The sequence below is a fragment of the Triturus cristatus genome, chromosome 7 (genome assembly GCF_964204655.1).
Source record: "Triturus cristatus chromosome 7, aTriCri1.1, whole genome shotgun sequence".
NCBI lineage: Eukaryota > Metazoa > Chordata > Amphibia > Caudata > Salamandridae > Triturus > Triturus cristatus.
The window spans coordinates 770,654,759-770,673,387 of NC_140590.1; the positions used below are offsets into that span (position 1 = coordinate 770,654,759).

The 18,629-nt window shown below is 47.5% G+C and overlaps 1 protein-coding gene across 1 annotated transcript in view; it reads right to left on the reverse strand.

Annotated features, from left to right (window-relative positions):
- Positions 1-8,725: 8,725 nt before the first annotated feature.
- Positions 8,726-18,629, reverse strand: part of CENPX (centromere protein X) — a 168,748-nt gene continuing 158,844 nt past the window's right edge. Inside the window, exons 4-5 of the mRNA XM_085617559.1 lie at positions 10,616-10,704; positions 8,726-10,457 (exon numbers count right to left, since the gene is read on the reverse strand). Coding sequence (XP_085473685.1) covers positions 10,443-10,457; positions 10,616-10,704 — 104 coding nt within the window. The 3' untranslated portion in view covers positions 8,726-10,442. The remainder of the gene's footprint in view (positions 10,458-10,615; positions 10,705-18,629) is intronic.

Here is an 18,629-nt window from a genome sequence, read left to right on the forward strand (position 1 = left end):
ATAGACGTGGAAATCGTCCTGCCAAGTGCGTCGGCGGTATCCAGCCCACAGCGGATGGTAAACTTTGCTTTGTCTCTCCCTTCGGCAACCGCTCGAGAGAGCACGGCCAGGGCCTCCTCCGGGCACTGAGACAGCACTTACGCAACCGTGTCCCACACGGAGTGGGTGTAACGGCCCAATAGACATGCAGTGTTTACAGACCGCAGTCCCAAGCTGGAGGAAGAAAATCTCTTCTTCCAAAGATGATCCAGCTTTTTGGATTCCCTGTCCGAGGGAGAGGTAGGGAATGCATCCTTGGACGTGGAGGTTTGGACTACCAAGCTCTCAGGGCTGGGGTGTTGGAAGAGGAAAGTGGGGTCGCCCGGGGCCGGGAGGTGGTGTCGGGCAATCATCCTGTCCACAGGATCCCCTATTTTGGGCCTGGACCAGGTGCCCAAAAGGATGTCCGTGAAGGCTTCATTAAATGGCAGCAGGGGCGCCGAAGAGCTTGCCGCCGGTTGAAGCACCTCTGTCAGGAGGTTAGTCCTGACTGCCCCCGTAGTTAGCTTGAGGTGGAGATCCTTGGCCACCCTATGCAACACCACTGCGTATGACGCTCCCTCCTTCATAGCCATGGTAGGAGGAGACAACATGCCAAGGGCTGGTGAGGTATCCAAACCACTAGCTTCCCACAGTTCCTCTCTCCAGTCCTGCTCATACACCAACTGGTTGGTTAAAGGGTCTTCAGACCCCTCCCAGTTCTCCTCAACCTCCTCTGGCTGCCAATCTGGTCTCAAAGAGCCAGGGTAGAACAGGGGCATAAAAGTACCCGTCGGCATCGGATCCGCTCTCTCCGGATCTTCGCTTGCCGGCACGGAAAAAGAAAGAACTGATGCAAGTGCGAGGGCGGCATCTAAGTTGCTACCGCAACATATTCCCGGTGGCCACTATGCCGCCGACGAACTCGGAGTTGACCGACGCCACCTTCCGACGTGCAGGGGTACTACTGATGAAGAACTTTCTGGACCCACTCTGACGCTTGGGGGTAATTCTAAGGTAAGGAATCTATAACTAACTGTTTCTTTCAGATGCTTTCATCTATCAGTATTACCTGATAGATTTCATACTGAACAATCTATAGAGATATAAGAATTACACACATGCATTTGTATATGAACTATGACATTGGTGAACAAGTTACTTACCTTGGTAACACCTTATTTGGTAAAGACTATCTAGCTGCAGATTCCTTACATTAGAATTATACCCAGATATCGGACCGGATCCTGAGGTTTTCGGAGGTGTCCCCTTTGTGCCGATATGTGGAGTTGTTTGGCTACTTGTGATGTCATCGGTATAGTCTGCACAAGAAGTGACATGCTGGATTACCATATAGGGGACACCCCAGGGTGCTGACCTCAGTTTCATGACCATTTTTTTGCACCAGAATCACAGGGCCATACTGAGGTAGTGTGAACCAGTGAGCTAGCGTGAGATCCTCAAGGAGCTTTTCAGATGGATTTGACAAACCGCAGAGCGGGGACTTTGGGAGGGCAGTAAGGAATCTGTGGCTAGATAGAGTCTCTACCAGATAAGGCGTTACTGCAGGTAAGTGACTTGTTCATCTCATAGAGACATCTAGCCGCAGATTCCTTACCATAGAATAGAAGCCAAAGCTATATATCCCAGGAGGTCAGTCTGTAGGCTGTTTATACTACAAACCCTTGGAGGACCGAGCGAGCCAAATACCCATCACGCCAGACCTGACTGTCCTGGCAGTAGTACTTAAATGTGAGCAGTGATGCCAACATAGCTGCCTTACGGATATCCAGGACAGGGACTTCACGAGCTAATGCAGTGGTTACAGCTTTGGCTCTAGTAGAATGTGCCTGCAAGCCCTCAGGGGGTTGTTTCTTGGTCAGTGTGTAGCAGATCTTTATGCAGAAGATAATCCACCTGGAGATAGTTCTCTTCTGTACTGCTTTAGCCTTTCTTTGCTCCAGTAAGCCCAAAAAGAGTTGAACGTCCACCCGGATGGCTTTGGTGTGATCAATGTAGAACAATAGCACTCTTTTTGGCTTCAGGAAATTGAGTCTCTCCTCTTGTTTGGTAGGGTGAGGTGGGGTAAAGAAGGTTGGTATCATAATGTTCTGCTCGACGTGAAAAGGTTTTACTACCTTGAGTAGGAAGAAGGCACAGGTTCGGAGGACAAACCTGTCCGGAAAAAATGTAGTATATGGATGGCTGACAGAGCGCATGCAACTCAATAACCCTCCTGGCAGATGTAATTGCCACTAGAAGGGCTACTTTGATGGGGAGTAGTTTCAGAGAGCAGTTGTGCATAAGCTCAAAAGGTGAGCACATAAGGAAAATGATAACTAAATTAAGGTCAGATTGTGGCATAATGAAAGAGGTGGCAGACAATGTGTGCTGTAATCTTTTCAGGATTCACGTCACAATGGATGACTTGATCAGGCATCTGCAAAAACGCCAAGATGGGCTGAAACATAACATAGCACATGTATTTGTAGAGCGTATGCTCACCTCGAAGGGTGACTAACAGATGTTTATTATTAGCCAACTCAATGGTACTCATTTTATCGACCTCCGAAGGATGAAAGGCTGAGTGGACTCGCCAGGATTTGAATCTGTGACCACGAGGTCAAACACAGGCCCCTACAGTAGACACATTAGTCCTCTAAGCCACCAGAAAGATAACCTTTAACTGAGCCCAAAGCAAGGCCTTGCCAGGTGAGGGATAATGCAAACAGGACAGCGTCAGAGAAGGGTGCAGACAATGGATTTGGCAGCACACCAAGTCACAAATTTATTGCATCTGCAGGAGCATACCGTTTTTTTTACTGGAGGTAAGCCTGGCTTCTAAAATGACATCACACACTTCAGAAGGCAGGTTGAAAACTCGCAGTTATTGTTGCTCACTCTCCAAGCATAAAGTTGTAACGTTTGCAGGATCTGGTTGAGAACCCTGACCTGCTACTGCGACAGGAGATCCTCTCCAAGAGGCTGCCTGATAGGAGGACCGCTGCTCAAGTTCAGGATAACATACTCGCTGGCCCCAATCTAGAGCCACATGAATGACTTGGGCCTGATCATTCCTTGCCTTCTTGAGAACTCTCTGCAGGAGTGGTATGGGAAGAAAGGCATCCACGCAGGGCAAAAAGCGTCTTCAAGCGAGAGCCGCCTTGGAAATTCCAGCATGCAGAAGTGCTGACATTACACGTTCTCAGCATTGGCAAATACATTTAATTGTGGTTCTCCCCAATCACAGAAGACACCTTGCAAGACCTCCGGATGGAGGCGCCATTTGTGATCTGCTACTCATCGCTGGCTAAGTTTGTCCGCCCTTGTGTTTAATGACCCCACCATGTGCTGCACGACCAGGAAGATGTCCTGCCATTCCAGCCACGACTAGAGGCATAAATCCTTTTAGCACATTCTCCAGGATCCCCCTCTGCCATGTTTGTTTCAGTACTACATGGCGGTGGTGTTGTCTGTGAACCCAGGACCATCCTTCCCTTAATGGAGGGAAGGTTTTCAATGCCAAGTGGATCATTCAGCTCCAGCAAGTTGATGTGGGGCTGAGACTCCACCAGAGACTGGAATCCTCTGAACTTCAACTTGTTCAGATGGCCGGCTCCACCCAGAAGTGATGCATTGGTCACCTGTGTTAGCTCTGGGTGGGGAAGGGAAAGGGGTCTGCCACTGACCAAATCTCGGCTTGTTAGCCACCTCTGCAGGTCTTTTCCAGTTCCCTCCTGGACCAGGTCAGACAGATTCTCTGATGCAATCTTTTGGAACTTCAGGTTTCACTGCAGAGCCTGCATATGCCAGTGGGCATGTTTTACCAGCAGGATGCAGGAGGCCATGAGGCACAGCAGTATCCGAGCCAGTCTCACCGAAATCCAGGATAGAGGCTTAAACATCGGAATCATAACCCGATTATCCGAGACTCACTACTCTGGAGGATGAATGCTGAATTGCACTGTCTAAAACGGCTCAGATGAAAGAGTGCATCTGAGAGAGTCAGGTGTGACTTCAGTTTGTTAATGGAAAACCTCAGCAAATGCAGGAGATCCACTGTAGTCTGGGTGCCTCCATCCTTTTTTGACAACAGAAAGTAGCAGGAATAGCAACCACGACCTACTTATGATTGTGGTAATCTTTTGATAGCTCCTTTGTCCAAAAGAGCCTGTACTTCTGTCGCAACAGCAAAAGGTTATCACTAGTTTTGACCTCTGACGGTGGCAGTGTCAGGTCCAAGACCTCAGCCATCCTCCGGATCATCAATGCAAAGGAGGTCCCTTTCTCCATAGCCACTGTGTGAGGACTGAGAAAAACCAGTGTCTTGTGAGGTATCCAGACCACTGCCATCAGCCAGTTCCTCATACTAATTATCAGAAATGGACTCTTCTAGGGGAGCCTGTATAACTGTAGCGATCCCCTCCATTTGTGTTCCTCGCAGGGCCTTTCAGGAAAATAAGGCTCTGTCTCCAATTCAGACTTTCTGGGTGCAGTCAGCACCAGAGCCGGCATCATGCGATTCCGTATTGGAGTCAGGAATCATGAGGATGTCAGCAGCGCAAGGTACGGTGCCACTGGAACAGACCCTGAAGTAGGTCGCAAAGTTGTGGTGGGGGCCGATCCAGATCAACTAACGGATCTTGAGGACCAGACTGTCACTGACGGCGAACCACCAGCAGAAATCCAATCTGTGTCCCTCCCTAACCCATGGGTTCTGAAACCGCTCCAAAGGTGTCCTCTCTCTCATAAACTAGGTGTGTGGCCTCATACAAGTCACGTAGTTGGGAGGGGGTTGCTCCAGCTCCAGGAAACTCGGGGAAGAGTTCAGCAGACCCAAACTGAGGCTCCACAGGGACGACATGGGAGCGAGGCCTAAATTTATGGTGTCTTTCTTGCACCTTGTCCAAAGATCTGGAACAGCAAGGAGAATTCGAAGAGCACTTCGACTTCTTGTGAGAATTACGTGAAAAAGTCCTTGATCAAGACGATGACCGGCGCAAGCGTCTCAAGAGAGCAGTCCTCGGACCTCTGTGGTGACCGGGACCTGGAGGGGTGCAGAGTCGCATGTCAAAAGGCCAGGGGCTTCATGGCACACTCGCAGAGGGCCTTCGGATGCACAGTCTTGCTCTCTGAGCAGGCCCTGGAGTCGTGGTCTGGCACCAGGAACCAAAGGCCAACCAGGTGGGGGTTTGTCACAGACATTTGTCTGTGATAAGGACCGCAATGTTTAAAAACAGTTTTTTTAGGAGACATATTTCCCAAAAAGCTGGAAAAAAGGCACACTGGTGAAAGTGTTAAAAAAAACATTGTCAGAAAGTGACTGAGGGGAGCTCAATCTGGATCCCATGGAAAAGAAGGAACTGAGGTCAGCACACAGGGGTGGCACCTATACAAGCACCGTGCACGCCATTTCCGTCGCGGACGACACCAAACAAAGTCGAACAATGACACCTACCAGTGTGCATGGGGACTGCTCAGAAAAATTTCCAGATTCAGTCTAATGCCTGGAAATAATTCTAAGGTAAAGAATCTTCGTCTAGAAGTCTCTATTAGAAATGTGTGATTATTAACTTTTAAGTATATGATGGCATACGGTTGGTCTTAAATTACCTGACCAACGTCACATCCTCCAGTCCTATATCCTCTTAACCCTCACTTTGCTCCTCTACCTTTTTACAGCTTTCTTTGGTGTAACTCATCAGAGACCATTTACTGTATTAACTTACTTAATTCTTGTAGACGCCCAACGTTTTGCTCAACCTTCACTGGGGTTTCCCTATCCTGACACTAAGATGATCCGTGAAGTTTGCATATTCGCTAATATCGTTCATTGCTACATGTTAGGACGCTGATCTATGCCATCTGCTCTGTCTACTGTTGCTTAGTATTCATATTTCATTATATGTTCAATTGGAATGTAATTATCTCCTTTATACGTGTATCTATATTGTATACTTGTAAAGCACTCAGATGACCCAGGGACATGTTAGTGATAACTAAAACCACAAAAATAAAATAAAAATGGATGACTTTGTTTTCTCAAGCGTATCCGTAATTTAAGACGTTTAAAATAAACAGATGTAACTGAGATAGCCATAATGTCTACAGTACACTTCAGATTATTATTTACTCCTTTTTCAGTAATATTTTGTTTAATTGCTGTTCATACGACAAATTTCAACATTGCTGTGTTGGCCCACAGCTTTGCAGAGAAGTCTGAAGAGGATTGCCTAGCAACTGATTTAAAGACTACCAGTTTGATTACTTTTTCAGTTTAATTCATAAATTCAATGGCAATACTCTAACAGTCATAGATACTTGGAAAACCTTTCAAAAACTCTGTTCATCTCACCCCATCCATGCAATAATGGGTCGGTATTTTTTTCGGTCGTTTTCTCCCCACCATGCCATTAAATACTATATGATATGTGCAAAGGCACATATCATATCAAGGCACTTTGTCTTCTAAGAACAGGAATATACACTTTAGGGTGATTCCATTCCACGATACAATGGAAGTCACGCATCTGTAGGACCAAATTACTAGAAGCAGGGATCGGTCATACACTCGCTCATTTGAATGTAGAGACCTCTGTATATCTCACCTGACATATCTGGAAACCTCCAACTTGATAGCTCCAAAGAAATTTCTTGCTTGTATGCTACAATACAATGCTACCTCGTGCACACACTGCAATTCCTTCTTCATATACTCTGCGTACATTGTATATATCATTTTGCTCGCACTCCTATACTGCATGGGTACTCTTCTGCAGTCACTTTACCAACCACTGATCCATCTCCCGCCCATGTACTGCATGCCGACCCGTGTGCTGCTCCGTGTGCAACAATAACCTCTAGTAAGTGTAAGGGCAAACTCTGATCATAGAAATTGTTTGCACATGATGGAAGCCTTTGGTGCCAAGTAATTTGAGGGATATTTTCTTACTTGCTTGCCACCTTGTGCTCGTTAATAAAACCTCTAGAGAATTGGGTAAATGCCCTTAGTGACCTTTGCACATGCAGTTTGTGACACTTCTGTAGAGGGTGCAAGGTGTCTGTTGTTTAAGGCCCTCTAGAGCAGTTGTGCGCCACTGTTCAACACTTACCACAGATTCCTTGAGCACACCATGCTTGAAATAGGGTTGCCACTTCAGCCATGACATCAGAACAGCATGTTTTCAGCACTGGGCTTTACTTTTTACAAACCAAGACTATCACTACCAGAGTATATTAGCTTTTCAAATGAAGAGCCATTAGAGAGCAAGTGTATCACGGTATATTAGCGATTTTAGCTAGACATCTAAAGAAGGTGATGGTATTTGTAGGATGATGAACAAAAACAATACAAAACATACAATTATTATCAATACATATACACAGAGATTGAGCTGTGTTGCGATACGTTAGTTAAGGTGTTTTTTTGTGTGATGAGGTGTTGCTTGAGTGCAATTTTCAACAATGTAAGCAGAACGTTTAAATGAATTTCAATTAGGCGTCAGTTCCAGTGCAGTCATACCAGTAACTGAATCTTACAATGAGCTTTCCTAAGTGGCATCTGCCCTACAAAGATGGGCTTCCACCTTGTAGAGGGGCCGAGCAGAAGACCCCATGCACAGATGGGCCCTGAGCCTCTCCTACACCCCAAAGTCCTATGCTTTCCCAGTACTGATAGGCCTCAGTACACCCTTCCCGCCAAAGGGCTCAGAATATGTCCTGACGTGTACCAAATCAGAGTATATCACTCACCCTGCATTAACAGGCTCTGAGCATCCCCTGCAGTTTCAAAGAGGCCCCTGCAATGCACCTACAGGCGCTTGCATCAAATGCAATGCAACAAAAGGCCTTAACCATCCCCTGTCCTGGACAGAAAGACATTGAGCATCACCTGGTCTGCACTGACATTTCCTGAGTATACCCTACACCAAGTGACTCCTAGCATCACAGAGGGCAAAAATACCACCTGCTTGCACTTGGGGGCCGTCCCTAAGCAACATAAGCTCTGATGCCAGGGAATCCTCGACCCCACACTAAGATGCCCAGAGCATTCCTGGCCTCTCCCAGAGAAGCATTTGAAAGTCCTGTCCTGGATCGAAGGTCCGGAGCCTAGAGCATGTCCTGTCCTATGCTAACTCGCTGAACACTGCTTGCCCTGCAGAGACAGACCCTGAACGTCCCATACGATACACCTACAGGCAGTACAGCAAATGAGAGGGATCCCATTAGATTTCAGTTCCGGCAGCCCACTTCTGGGCCATAGCCAGGATCTTGCCGACTGAAGGAAACATGCTGAATTTGTCCAGGTATAATTATCCAACACTAGGACACAAGCGCCCACACGTTGTCTGTTTTGTGTTAGGACCAGCAACTTGCAGGTAACAAGAGGACTTTCTATGTTTAACATCCATCTCGGCTTAAAACAAGAGCCTAATTTAAAGGGCCATCAGCCCTTCTTTTTTTCAAGTATCATCCTGGCTGTGAGCTATTTGGCTATCTGAAGCATAACACATACATGTCAAAGCAATGGAAGGAAACAAAGGCATATAACTTTTCACAAGTACTTTAGAAAAACTGTGATTTGGAAGCAGATTTTTGACTTTGTTCAGCTTCCCTTTGTAAGAGATGTGCATGCACTGCACGATTCCAGATGCATCTGTGTGTAGGGGTTATAACACCAATAATTTAAATGGCACTTACAAATGTATTTCTTATTTAATTCTTTTATAGCCTGTACATCCCGCTGTAGGATATCAAAGGGCTTTACATCACACAGAGAGACAATAAATCATACAAGCTTGTAAAGTAATATATAGGAAGTGCTACATAAGACATTAAGGTAATAAGGTGTAGGAGTCCCATATCGTACATGCTTGTAGACATTATATATTAAGAGTGCATGGTCGGGAGAAAAAGAAAGTTAGAACGTGGTGAATAGGGCTGTCTAACCAAAGGAGCCATTTGTGGCATTTTAGAATAATAACTGATTGAGAAAAAAAACAGTGATCTAAACCTATGACTTGCCGTTTGTATGCAGCTCCTTGATGGCGGGTCATCATTGCTCACTGCGCTATATTGGAAAGTCTGTATAATTTTATTAACTAGAAGCAACAAAAAAAGTGTCAAAATCAGTAACTCGTGTACCTATCAACATGTAATTAAATCAGTGATCTGTATGTTATAAGGAGTGCTTTGCAGCAGGCATATTATCCTCTATGCGAAAAACAGAGACTAGAGGAAACACATCCCTTGCCAGGAGTCTTGACCCCCTCCGACCCTGTAACAGCACTTGGCATTATCTGCCTTGAATTGAGACCATAGTCATCACTTTCCCTGTACCATAGGCCAGTCTTCCTGCCCAGCACAGAAACCCGCCCAGAGCAAGGCCTGGCCTGGCCCGAGATGGCCCAACATCCCCTGCCGTCCATCGACAGACGCTGGCCACGCTCTGCCCCGAGGATATTCACTAAACAAAAGACTCTCGGCAACTCCTGACCAGAGGATCACCGAGTATCCCCTAAAACGAGAGTCCTTGACATCGCCCGCCAGGAGGCCTGAACATCACCTGCCCTCTACTCTGAAACATCGCGTCCGATTGCCATGAGAGGCCCAGGCGGCTCTGATGCAGGCAGGAGAATCCCACGGGACATTAATTGGAGTTTGTTCTGTGAAGCAGCGAAGAGAGGGGCTGAGCCGCCCAGACCTTGAAAGTGCAGACTGGCTTTGAAGGGGTGCTGCGGAGCCAGCGCTGTTTATTTATAAAACATACCCAGGGGCAGTGCACATCCGAGCACGGGAGGGGGCCACAGAAGGACAAACTTCGTCTGAGGACATAAGACGTGTACTAAGAAATACTGCGCTGAAGAGCAAGCATGGCTGCAGGCTTAAAAGAACAAAGTGTAACTCTGTGGCTTTGTGCTGAAAAAAGACCAGAAATGTGGAGGGGAGGGCTGGATTGGCCCAAACTGGACATGGACGGTGAGCTAACTCAAAAGAGGGCAGTTAGGAGTGAAGCAGCAATTGGCACAACAAGCGAGTAAAAGGGACGCTCCGCGCTAAGTAGGCAGATGGAATAGAAGGGTCCGCTGGTGGCCCCAATGCAGTGCAGTGTGGGTACAATACGAGTCTTTAGCTCCTTTAAGTGTGTCCGAGAGGCGCTGAGCTGGATCTTGCAGCGCCGTATGGATCAGGCAGCAAAACAACACCCACATGAGCCTCTCACCAACGTGAAGGGGATATGAACCAATGGGTGGTTCTACCTGATGTGATATTGGGCAGGGAGGGAGAGGTTTCATTCTGGCTCACTCTTCCTGAAGCGGCAGCCCTTCTTGATACAAAAGGCACGTTGGAACACTGCGAAGGCTGAACACTGGTGAACAAGGTGAAAAAGAAACACTGCCATAGAATAAAGAAGTGCTGTATCCTTAAAAATCCAGCAGCTGTGAAATGAAAGAGAAAAACAGTCATGAAATTTGGGTGTACACCCATGACATCCCCATCACACACCCAAGTAGCCACGCTCTCTTCCCCAGTGGGGCTAAGTCCACCCTGGTCAGCCACCATCTCATTCTGGAAAGATGTTTTATAAATCACTCACCAGCTGAGGTAGCACCTTCTCCAGATGTTCAATGTCAACAATGGGCACCTCCTCTGCTTCAGCCTGTCTTGCTGCCCGAGCAGCTGCCTCTAGAGAAGGAGTAAGGATTGAAAAAGAGCAGCATCAGGCTTTGTACCTCCATGGAGGAGAAGAAGGCCTAGATAAAAAGGGGCTGGATACTGTGCATTCAGAGAGCAAGGAAGGGCCAAAGAGAAAGTGGTTAGACTGTCTCCACAGGTTAAGAAAGGACCAAAACAGAAAAGAATTCCAATCTATAGAGCGTGGAAGGACAGAACAGAAAAAGGCTAGACTCTACAGAGCACGGAAGGACCAGAGAGAATTGATTAGGACTGTTACCTCTTGAGCAATGGAGGGCCACAGAAAATGGGGTTAGACTGTTAGCCTCCAGAGAACAAGGGAGGATAGAGAAACAGGTTTACACTCTTTAACCTCTATTGAGCAAAGAGAGACCAAAGAGAATAGGGTTCCATTTATAGTGCAAGAGAGGACTGGAACGTATTGTAGGACTCTGCCTTTGCAGCGCAAAAGAGGACCAGAAAAAGGGTAAAACACTGAGCAAGAAAGGATAAAAGAGAATACGGTTAGTCAGAGCTTCTCTATTGGACATGAAGTGGTGAAGCACGCAAGGGAGCAGACTCTACAGAGAGAATGGGTTAGGACTGTGTTCTCTCTTGAGCAAAGGAGGACCATCGAGGGTGGGATGATAGTTCGCGTTAAACGTTAAGGCAATTCTAGGCAGATGCCTAGAGCAACAGCAGCAATGTGGAGGCAGAGTACCCCTGGAGTACTAAATATGGCTTTATTGTCAGAGAAGAGGGAGGCATTAGGTCACCTCTATGGTGATAAAAATACTGCACCTCTGAAGAACAAGGATGGGTCAGAAAAACTGATCAGAAAAAAACACAAATGTCAGCACTAAAGGGAATACAGTTTTTGAAACATAACACAATTTACCACATCACGCACAGAATAGTCTAAAAGAGTGCTTCTTTCCAGGCCATAGTTCCAGGTCAGCTTTTGGGGCATACAGGTAATCTCATAGTTTGGATTGGTCATTAGTGTCATCCCATCATTGGAGCAGGCTAATCATTGTATAGTATTGGATTAATAGTAAAAGGGGGCCAGCATTTGAGAACTGGGCCTTTTTGCAATATGAAGCTGCAAACTGATCTCCGTTATTTAATGGTTCAGTGCTGACACAGACTCATGCTGGTGAGCCTGGCAGTCCTAAACTCAGCAGCAGCACACGTTCTAAAAAAATACCCAAAATAACACCACGTCCATCCTCCGATTCGCATGCTGGCTGACGATTTGTAGCCATTGCATCTAGAGAACAGCATCAATTACATACAAATCCAACCATCACAACACTCTCAAATACTTGGCATACATCCTATGATCCTAGAAGAGAGACTTTAGAAGTAAAGAAATCCTCACACTTGAAATCCCCAAGTTCAAAAAAACAAAAACACACTTCGACAAATGTTCACATGCGCAGCTCCCAAAATATTGAATGCTAATGCCACAAGAAACTGCACAATCAAAATCGATTCCAAATATTAAGGAATACACAAACGAACGAAATAAAACGGAAGAAACTACTGTTATCCCCAAAACACTTAGGGCCACTACTTAAATCATTCCACAAACATGCGCAAAACAGAATAACTTCCACCATAAACCTGTTTACTCAGAGCAAAGTCAGCCATTAGAGGAAACGTTCATATTTGTAAAACATGTCATGACATGCTCAGTTGGTAGAAGAAAGGATGTTCTTTGCAACAGAGACAGCGCACATGCTATTAAAAACAAAAGGAAATCCATACAATGGTAAAATAGTTACAAGAAATGTGAACAAACAGCAACAATAAGACTTCTTATGTGTAAAAAATATGGCATGACAATGTCAGTTACTAGAATTGTACCCAGGACTTTGGCCCAGGTCTAATAGGTTGGCTTCTCTACCTACTGGTGTCTGGACTGAGTTTGCCTGAGCCAGGGATTCCAGGTCATTGTAGCCCCACACAATCCCTTGAGCATACCTGCTGGTTTGGGGTCTGTGCTTTCTGGGTTACAAACAGTCCTGTAAAGGGTTCAGGGACGCAGTGGTAATTCAAAACCAACAGGTCTGTGTTAGGCTCCTCTGAGTGATAGAGACAGATACAGTAGGCTCCAGTAGCGTTTTGTTATAAATTAACGTTTATTTGCAGAAAGTACAGGACGACACAAAGAATCTTCTCCAGCAGCTCCAGGAGTTCGCTCCCAAGTGAATGGCATGGAACCTTGAATAAAAATCGTCAGTGCCCACATTCCGAAATTCTAATCTGTACAATAACGGGGCACACAACAAAACCTAATTTCGTTCATTAGAATGGCACACTCAAGCACTGCACTAAGAAAATAAACTATATAGGTTTTAAAGTGTTTCATTTCAACTTTCTCAACCTGTTGCCTAGTATACGAATAATAACCACACACTATATAATGAAAACAGTACTTATGCATGTTGCTAGCTGCGAGAATAAAATGAACGGCTCCAACATGGTTAGAATGTCCTTAGCAGCCTACCACCCTAAACCTACTTCTGTGTGCTACATTACGAGAGCATGGAGTAGCTAACTTAACGATAAAACTTCTTGGCGCCCAGCATACTGCATACCTGCTCACAAAGGATCAGCAGTGGTTCACCTGACCTGCTGACAGGAAGGGCGTGTCTGGCCAAGCGGAGGAGCAGCGGTGCAGGGGAGCAAGTGAGTGAGCGGCGTACCACTGACAGTGGGGGGAGTGGGCGGCTGTGGAGAGCTTGGTATTTGCTTAAGATGAGCCGGAGCCCCCGCGGCTAGCGGGGCTGCAATAAGTCGGCGGCCGCAGTGTGTGCGTGCCCCATGCAGATCGCGGAGGCGGCCCGATTACATCGGAGGCGGCCCGAATAGATCGGGTGCAGCCTGCGATTCTGCCCTGTGTGCCCCGCTTGCCTTCCACCCGCCTTCCGCATCTCCCTGCACCTCCCTTGGGCTCGCTTGCTTACCTGCTCCAGTCTGCTCTCATCGCAGTTACCAGCAGCTGTTCACCGCCACAGTTTCTGCTGCAATCAAGGTGTCCAGCCCCCCCCCCTAGCAGCTGCTGTCCACTCTAGCCTCCAGCCTCCCACAGTTTCCACTGCCATCAACAAGGTGTCCAGCCCCCCTCCCCAGCAGCTGCTGTCCACTCTAGCCTCCAGCCTCTAAGCCTCAGAGCAATCCTCGCCACCACCACCGCAGTTACTGCACAGTTACTGCACCCACTACACCAAGGAGTCTAAGGTGCTATTCAAGTGGGGAAATCAACAAACCTCCCTCAATCTTTTCAAGCCTGCACTGCCCCGCGGAGCTATAATCCCTCAGTGAGCCTTCTGAGCTTTTGGAGCACTCTGAACATTCTGAGCTGCTCGGTCAGTGGGGTTTTGCGAGAGGGGTCAGAGACTCTCAGGCTATTCCCCATCCCCCACCAATAACACCTTCCAGCGATGAGATCAGGGAGAACCAGGAAAGACCCACCCAAGCCTCCTAAAAAAAACCTCAAGATGAGGGCTTCTGACGCTGCAGCATCGGCCATATCCCCAACTGCAAAACTAGTAACAACATCGAAACCACAACCGGGTACTGAGGCACACTCAGATCCCAAGCTTCAACTCCAGCAGTCTCCATCTCAAGTTCAGCTTCCCCACAACGCCCTCGCCCAGCAAACAACTCGTGGTGATTCAACTTGTGGTGTCGGCGTGCTCCAGGAGATCTCAAGCCGCGAAGACTCGTAACCGAGACCTTCAGCTATCGCAGCTTCTTCGTTACAAAAAAAAAAAAAGTAATTGAGGGACTATTTTAGAAGCTCTGCACCTGCATCAAAGGCCAGATCAAGCTCACTTGACATCCTTTTGACCTCCAATTCAACCACCTCAGCCCCAGCCTCGCACCAAACACTGGTCCAGCTCATGATCCATGTGTCTGCAGGCGAGTCAGGCCCCAGTTCATTACCACTAGGCTCTCCAACAAGGGCTGATCTCCAAATAAAAGAAGCTTACGAGGCCCCGTCATTGCCTCAGGTTCTTGACAAAGCTCTCGACCAGTTCTCCTTTGACCTGCAAGATGATAACTCTCACGCACTGGCTTCCCCTTCATCTTTCACTGGACGCGAGGCGACCTTGCCAAACCCTCACACTGTTCAGATCCCCAGCCAGTTTTCTCCTCTAGCAACCAAGACCCTAACCCTCAAGGACCATCCAGTACCAACTATCCAAGTCCTTACCCCACAAGTTGCAACCCAGGCAACAGTTCATCTAAGCAATCACACAACGTCATCTCCAATCCTCTCACCATCATTAACAGTCAACGGTCACCAACATAAGACCAATACAGACGGGGGCCACAATGCCATGCCTAACACCCTGCTCGACATGTCTTTTTTCACCAAAGAATTCAACAGGTCGACTGCTAGCCCCTCATCACTAGACTTAAACGGGCTTGGTCACAACTCCTCCAAACCCTTCAATCTATGGTGTCAGCATTGACTTACCACTCAGACAAAATGGACCCGCAGGTGGACCTCTTAAACACCCTTGCTGTATACACCGCCAGGATTGATCGAAAACTGGAGGCGCTCAACTCACTGATAATAAAAGCCCAATCTCAAGTACAACTAGTTCAATCAGTATGCTGTTGCTCTCCCATCATTGACTCTCTATCCCCACTGCCCCAATTCCAGTCATTAGTACTAACAGAAATCCAGAAGATTCCTGCACCCAGGCTTCCCGACCCCATGCCCCCACGCAGGGTGAACACCTACAGCTTGAGCACACGACTAATAAAATACCAGCCGTTCCTTCACCACCATCTAAGGCGACTGCAGTCTCCAATGCAACTACTGACGCCCAACATTCTCAGCAATTCACCAATCGGCTATCAAAACGGGGGGGGGAAAAAAAAAAAAAGACTTCGGAAATCCCGCAATAGGCACACAGATGAGCCTAAAAAAACAATCTGCAACTATTTCACAAATAATAAACCCGTGACAGGACAGGGCTCAAGCACAGTACTCAGCGTCTCTACCAATCTGTTGCAAGTAGCTCAGTCTCCAACGCCTCAAAAAGCACACCCAAAAGTGAAAAGTTCATCAGAAATAGAGTCGCCCCAAGCTCCAAGGCATTCACCGCAACTAATTACTAAGGTAAAAATCAGAAATATAGGCAATGAAGACTCAACAACTGCTAACATGTCAGCCACAACGCCTCTGCAAAAGCGTTCGCTAGCAACAGAAGCTTCTTCCCCATATATTACAGTTACTTTTTCTTGCTCAGTGTTGGATCCTGGATCCAGCACTGGTGCATCTCCTGTAAACAGTTGAAAGAAAGCGTTTTTGTTATAAAGGCGATTTTTAAGGAATATTTGTAAGTTTCAAAAATCGACACTTAAGAGACGGCGGGGTTTAGCAGGACCAGGTTCGAGGGTCGACAGGCCTGTAGGGCTGGTGCCAAATCAGTTGGTGTCTTCCTCTTGTTAGCAGCTGCACGGCAGGTCTTCTTGTTTCTTGATCTTCTTGCTGGTTTCGAATTCGGGATCTGAGGAAGGAAGGTTCAGGGAGCCCCTAAATACTGAATTTAGGGGCGTTACAGGTAGGTAAAGGGCAGGGACCAATGGGTCCCTTCCTTGGGATGGGTACACCCCCTATACTGCCACTCTCCTGTGGGAGGGGGGCAGTAGCCTAATCCTGATTGGGCAGTGCTCCCCATCTTCAAGATGGCGAGAGCCCAGAGATGTGCTTCACCTCGCCTCCCCCACCTGAGGGGTGGGGTTGGCAGAGGCTGGCACACCCCCTTTCCTTCCTTGGGGTTTCCCGCCAGTCTTCCCGCCAGAGTGGGGGTCAGAACCGGTGGGGGCCAGTTGCTGAGTACAGCAAGTGGCCTGGAAAAGCTCACAAAGGCGGCATGCCTTTGAAGCTTCCCCTGCCCATCCTGGGGGAGGAGACCTAGCACCTCGCTCAGGATGTGCATTGTTGCAGGCACAGGAGTGCGGATGGCTCTCTACCCAGGGGTCCAGCAACATGTCTGCTGTGTGGCAGCCTAGGCAGCCCCTCAGACAAGACGTGGATTGTAGGTTAGGTTCAGGGGGCAACTCTAAGTTGCCCTCTGTCGTGCATTGTACATTAAATACCACACTGGCATCAGTGCTGGTTTAATGTGCTGAGAAGCTTGATACCAAACACCTCAGTCTTCAGTGTTGCCATCATGGTGCTGTGGAGTTTGTGTTGACGACCTCCCAGCACCATATACTCTTAATGGCAGCACTGCACTTACAGTGCCCAGGAATGGACCTGGGTACTGTAGGGGCACATGGCTCATGCACCTGTACCCACACCACTGGCATAGGGCACCCAGCTAGAGGGGTGACTGAGGTATGCCAGGGCAGTGTGTGTTGTGGGCATAGCACACAGGCATGTGTGCCATGTTGACTCGGTTTTGTTCTGCACCCAGAGACTCAGCCTGCAAAGGTAGTGTGTGTGTGTCAGGGTACAGGGTCTCTAAGGGTGGTACAATAAGTGCTGCAGCCCTTAGGGCCTTCTCTGGTCACAAGGCCCTGGGTACCTAGGGTACCATTTACCAGGGGCTGACATGTGGCCAGAGATGCCAATTGGGTTTAGGCTGTCATGCAGTTTTAGGGAAGGAACACATGCCCTGGGTACCAGATTGGCAGGAGCCCAGGGCACACTCAGTCAAAAGTACATCAGCAATTCAGCAAAAAGTGGGGGCATACCATGCAAGAAAGAAGGCACTTTCTCACAGGAGGTTCTTGGCCAAGATTTTACTGAGTATTTTATACTCTGTGGATAACAATGAAAGAGGGCGGTAGCCTGATATGTTGCGTGGATCGCTCTTTGGTTTGGGGAGAGAAGTAACCAGCGCTTGCATAGTTGTAAAGGGAAGAGTATGCTTCTCTAGCGCCGTTTTGAAGAGGTTTTCTCTACGTGGGGTGAGTTGCGCCGCATACATCGAATAAAATTCTGACGGTAAACCATCTAGACCAGGAGTTTTGTATCTGGGAAGGTCTTTAATGGCTTCCTTAATGTCAAGTTGAGTGATAGGGGCTTCCAATTCTGATTGAGCAACTGTTGATAATTTAGGGAATGTGTGGTCATCCAAGAAGGCGACTAAGTGTTCATGGGAAGGAGCAGCTGGGGCACTATACAGGTTGCTGTAGTATGTACAAAACGCCAGATTGATATCTGCCTGAGTAGAGACGACAGTACCATCTGGGAGGGAGATTTCTGTTATCGGGACAGGGGAGGGAACATCACGTATAAGACGTGCCAATAGGGTCCCTGATATATCTGCTTCTTTATGACTATACTGCGTGTATGCGCTATAATCTATTAGGCAAAGTCGCTCACGGAGTTCCGCATGTTTAATTCTGGCTTCTTGTAGCTGTGCCTGCTGAAATGGAGGAGTAATGGCTGCAGTCTCTACGTTGGGGAGAGAGTTATCCACTAAAGCTAGGTTCTTGTGTGTTTCCTGCCGGGCTCCTACGGTAGCCCCTATTGCCGTGCCTCTAATCACTGTTTTAAATGCATCCCACTCAATTAGGTGGGAGGAAGCGGATTTTTCATTTTCTGTGAAGTAATTAGTAATGGCTGTACCTAATGTGTTTCTAAAAACCTGGTCCTCAAGGGTTTGTGGCCATAGACACCAAGTTGGGACCGGAGTGGGAACCCTTCCCCATTCCAGGAGAATTTCAAGTGGGTTATGGTCAGACAGTGTCTTCCCAAGGTAGGTAGACTCAACAATCTGGGATAGTAAGGGCATGGAACAAAAAATTCTGTCTATCCTGGTGTAATTGGTGCGAAGGGGAGTAGAATGAGTATTCCCGGCTATTGGGATGTAGTATACGCCATACATCTTGTATTGTCCAACCCATGGCCCAAGCATGTAGGAAGTCCGCATTTTTGGTGGTTACAGCACCTCTGATCA